This window comes from Jatropha curcas, chromosome 3 (assembly GCF_041381405.1).
Source record: "Jatropha curcas cultivar XTBG-Jc1 chromosome 3, XTBG_Jcur_1.0, whole genome shotgun sequence".
In the NCBI taxonomy this organism is placed as follows: domain Eukaryota; kingdom Viridiplantae; phylum Streptophyta; class Magnoliopsida; order Malpighiales; family Euphorbiaceae; genus Jatropha; species Jatropha curcas.
This window is the reverse complement of record NC_143153.1, coordinates 6287711-6293021: the sequence shown is the minus strand read 5'-3', so window position 1 is coordinate 6293021 and position 5311 is coordinate 6287711. Positions and strand designations below refer to the sequence as shown.

General features: G+C 33.3%; 1 protein-coding gene across 1 annotated transcript; it reads right to left on the bottom strand.

Moving 5' to 3' along the window:
- Positions 1-351: 351 nt before the first annotated feature.
- LOC149497424 (exopolygalacturonase-like) lies at positions 352-2166 on the bottom strand. Its single transcript, XM_089719769.1, has 4 exons — positions 1946-2166; positions 1545-1844; positions 923-1438; positions 352-821 (listed from the first exon to the last, which is right to left on the bottom strand). The coding sequence occupies exons 1-4, from the start codon at positions 2087-2089 to the stop codon at positions 594-596; spliced, it is 1188 nt and encodes a 395-aa protein (XP_089575895.1). The 5' UTR covers positions 2090-2166; the 3' UTR covers positions 352-593.
- Between the last annotated feature and the right edge of the window lie 3145 nt (positions 2167-5311).

Below are 5311 nucleotides of genomic sequence, written 5' to 3'. Positions count from 1 at the left end.
ATATATATAGTATTCTATAATGGATATTTAAAGCATAAGAACCCAAGTCAAGCTAATCCTCTTTGAAAAAAATTTCCCACATTTCACTATATTTTATTTATCTAATATATTTTTAAATAACTTATTGCTTTATGGTTTGACCATATAAAATATGCTTTTTTAGTCTATGTGAAAGTCGAATAAGGCCTATTATGGGGCGGAATGAGCATATGGTTTCAAAAAAATTTAATTAATATATTTTTAAAACATGAGAAAATGAAAATGACGCAAACGGAGACAATACAAAGAAAGATAAACAATAAAAACGAGATAATATAAAAAGAAAATTAACTATAAAATGGGAATAAGATAGAAATGAAAATTTGATATCTCATTCATTCTCTTTAACATAATCCGCAACTCGAGCAAAATTATAAGCATTACAAGGATGCATGCCTAAATAAAGCATATTCATATTCAGATACAGTGTAACTATAATCCACCACTCAAGAATACAAAGGGTGCATGTCTGCATAAAGCATATTTTTATTAACAAACTATTAATTATTGTTATTCAAAGGATATGGTTCAAGACTTTTTTTGATTTTTTTATCTTAACATCCAGCCGGGGACAACTTTCCTGTGATTGTTGGCTTAACATTGGTGCATTCAGATTTTGCAGGGCCTTCACTTCCGGAGTATACAAGGTCGATATCAGCAAGTTCTACTTTTTCACATGGGAGGCCATTACTGCAAGAAAGTTGAACAGCAATAGGTGTTGTAGTAGTGCCTTTTATATTTTTGAAGGTAATATCGCTAATTTTTACTTTTGATGGTGCGTCCTAGAAAAACAATAAGAAAAAGAAGAAACAAACTTTAGTGATCTTTTAATGGCATTATAATTGCATAGTATGAGTTTTATTTTTCCTAGATTGAAGAGTACCTTGCTCGGGCACTGATCGTAAGGGCAATACATTTGATCTATAAGGACAGGATTCTTGACATCATTCATTACAATATCCTCAAAATGAATATTAGTTGCTTCGCCAGGTTCCATTCCAGGCCAAGATTTAATTCTCACTCCATTATCGGTACCTGTGATTGTGCAATTTTTAACGTTGACTCCACAAACAGGTTCTTCATTTTTATACCTCCCTAAACTTCCTATGCTGATGCCATGGCCAGGTCCGCATATTACTTTTTCGATTTTCAGATCTGTTGTCCCATCACCGATAGAGATGCAATCATCACCCGTACCAATTTTTGTGTCAATTATAGTGACCTCTTTCGATCGTCCTACGTGTATTCCATCGGTGTTGATCGAAGTTCCAGGTGCGTCTATTTTGAACCTTTCAAATGTGAGTTTTTCGCATCCAATGACATTTACGTGAAAATTCTTGCTATTGAGCGAAGTCACGTCCTTCACAACGCTGTTGGTGATGCAATTTAGCATTAACGACTGATAAAAATTTCAAGCAACGAGAATTCCGTTAAATATGTTATGGTGCATAGATTTTCTAAAATTGTTAATTAAATTGTATTAGATAATACGAAAAGGAATTTACCATAGGAGGTGCTTCTCCGCCATTTTTACAATCATTTGCCTTCCATGCAGCTTCTCCCTGACCATCAAAAGTACCTCCTCCGCATATTGTGAGTTGATCTACATGATCGATGGTGATCCAACCTTCTCCTTTGATTGCTTTCGGGTCTGCCGGAGCCTTCAAGGTTCCTTGAAGTTCGATTTCCATTGCTCCTTTGCAAGGACCCTCCAACTTCACTATGCCCATCAAGAATGTTCCCTTCGGAATCAAAACTTTGCTTGATCCTGCCGCACATGCCTCTTTCCAAGCAGACATTACAGCCTAGGATTGAAAAAAAAAGGAAAAAAGATTAGCGGTGATTTTTCAAGGATCAAATACTAAAGAAATACAGTTGTATCCCAGGATGAAACGCTTGCTCATACTTCGCAACAATCTGTTTTCTCGTCAGCTTGAGCACCATATTTGGTTATATCAAAGACAGCTTGTGCTTCAACTGTAGAAAGGAATAGTAACAATAGAGACATTGCTGAGATAATTTTTTTTGAATCAATTATTTTTATGGACATTTTTCTTTTTTCTCTCTTTTTTTTTTTTTTTTTTTTGTTTTTTCTCTTATACGAACAAAAGGCGAAGCAAATTTAAAGAACTAACTACACAATCCTTCATTTGAAATTAAACTGACGTGATTAAGCTTTTATAGAACATAAAATAACTAAGTTAACTGAATGCTATAAAATATTGCCGATATTTTCGAGTAACTTTTATTTTTTCTTCTGACTTTTCTATTTTGAAGCATAATATGTTTTTTAGTTAAACATAGATTCGTAAGATGAATCCTAACCAAGCATTTCCACACCATCCTTATTTCCCTTAAGCTAAATATTCAATATAAATGATATCTTAAATATTTATTATAATAACATTTCTCCTTTATTCAATTATATTAATAATTCACTTATACTTGAAGTGTTTTCAAATACATAGGTGTCGTCATGTGACTTATTCGCAACAAAAATAGTGAAATTAAAATTGAGTTTGAAATTCTTCATAAATAATAGAATAAAAATACTACTTTTGTTATAAGAACAATATTTGGTCCTCCATTAAAAAATTCAATCACAATGTTTGGAAAACCTGACCAAGTCATTTAGTCGTACCGGTTAAGGTGCAAACTAATGGTTGATATCCTGTGGCTCAATTTTAATAGCTAGATGAGAAAAATCCATGTTGGACTGCTAAAAACTACACAAACTTTTATGAACGCAATTCTATTTTAATTACTCTTTTTGGGCTTAAGCTCAGTAACTTCATGCCCTTTTGCAAATCCCTAACTCGGTTTACGACTATCTAGTTCCTTCTAAGAGAGTTGTTCTCTGGTTAGATATAAAGAGTATTAAACATAAAATATTAGGCCCTCCGTTGCTCAACTTAATCTTAATGCTATTATGAATTCTTCGTAAAGAAAAGGTAGCTCAAATACTGGGCAAGTATTTAAGTTCAACGACTTCAACGCGAACTGCTGGAATATAGAAATCCTGGCATGGAAGCTTCGCATGGTCTTTTCAGGAAACTTAAAACTTGAAACTCTTATATATCTGGCATTATCGTTAGATAGAAGTCCATAGCCTTCTGACCTAGATCGAAGGTTTCTAAAGTTGATTAGAATCTAACTTCACTTACTATTTATCCTAGCTTGAATTTAATTCCAATTCATTGGATACTATTTCACTTTATGAAGAGATGATCTGATACCAAAAATCGTGTACATATGGATTCTCTGGGGAGATCTTAACTCCTTTTATTTTCATATCAACACGTATTACCCAAAGGGCAAACCACATGATTATATTAACTAGGTAGATGACGATCAGTAGGCTAATGGGTAGTCTACTCTAAAGGCTATCTTAAAGTAGGGCTTGGCCTGGATGGATAATCCCAAGCAGACAATATCATACTGAGTTTGGGTACTTACATTTGGTATTACAGTCGATTTTTGTTCTTTTGTTTAAAGGTGGTGCAAATCTCAACGAGGGCAATGAGTCCCATAATGGGGTGAGCATAACACCCTTAGGAAAATTCCATGTCGGATAATTAAGTAAAATGGGCAAGTGATGTAGATAAATGGAAATAGATTAAGGTTCTTTATCAAATTCCCAAAACCAATCCAAACAGACGAAAACTGAGCCAAAACCACAGTTTTAAAATTTGATGATTTTGTTTGACTTTGTGAAATTTGAAAATCGATCTTTTAGTTCGGTTTACAGATTTGGGGCCAAAACTGCCCAAATCCAAAAGTATATATTGATTAACAAATTTAAACTTCTTTTTACATATCTTCTTATTTCTTTTTTCCTAGTTCTTGCAAAATTTTTCCATCAAGTAGCATGTCACAATATCCTAATTTTATTTATGCTATTCAATGACGGCATAGATCGTTATTATTGTGATTATGTGTTAACTTTGGCTTTCATGGTAATCTTTCATTCTGTATTTACCTTGCAGACTGTTGTGCGGTGCCCACTCAAGTGGGACCCACAATTGACAGCTTATTTTCGCAAATGTACGAAATCGCTACAAGTAATATAGAGTGAGTAGAGTATCGTATCCACAGGGATTGTATACCAAGTACCAAAATTATGTTATCTTGATATTATTTAAACGATAAATGAGGAAATTGTTTATAGAAATTAAATTTAACAAGTAAAAATAAGAAGTTAAGCAAGCAATTATTGATTAAAGAAATCAAGGAAGTAAAACTACTAGGGGTTTTGATATCACTTAACTCTATCCAATTTATTTCATTAGTTCATTGATCAATTTAATTATTCAAGTAGGGGAAACAACCCAAAAATCACTAACAAGCTCTCCCGATGTATTGTTAGCTATTTTAACCCGGTCTAATTACCTATCTTCTAATAGCGCAATCAAACATGAATTAAATCATTAAGTTTTATGGTTTGTTTGGTGAATTCATAACCTAAGGTCATTAACTTATGAAAACCCTCCATGAGTCAAACCGTATAGCTTCCGCATCAGGTTATTATTCTCATGTGTTTTATTAACCTTTTCATATCAAAGATCCTTCTTCCGATAGTGATAATTGAAATAAATCAATCTAGGGGAAAATTCTGCCTAGAAGCATTAAGTTCATTAATAAATCATAACTTGAATAAGGAAAAATAAATCTAATTGCATAAATTGGAAAAGAGATTAAGCTACATCAAACCCCCTAGTATAAGAGTTTAGTTACACATAGTACTTAAATAAAACTCAACAATACTTGATAAATATTCCATAATCAATAAAGATAATGAAAGAAATAAACAAGATTAAGAGTTTAGAAATAAGAACTAGTGATGAATTGCTTGGATGGCTTCCTTGAAACTTTGCACAACTCTTGAATACTTAACTTCTAAAGAAAATAAAACTATGTACAAGACTATAAAATGAGAGAAAGAAAGAGTGGAGTGTAGTGTGTGAGATAGATGGATCCTTTGGAGTGGCTCCTTCCTTTCCTTATATAGACTTCTTGGGGGAACAAGCCTTGTGCTTTAATGAGTAAAGTCCAACTTTGTGAGGTGGAAAAGTTTATAAATCAAGCCATAAATTGCTCTCAATTATGGTTTCTCATTTGCACATGGTTGAACTTTGACTGGCATGTGAAGAGAGTATCCAAAGTGTTTTGTGAAAATGGTAGGAATTAGTTGGCAACTTGACTCAAAATATTGATTTCTTGCTTGGCACGGGCATGCACTGTAGCACGGGCTGGGGCGTGCACTCCTCTGGAA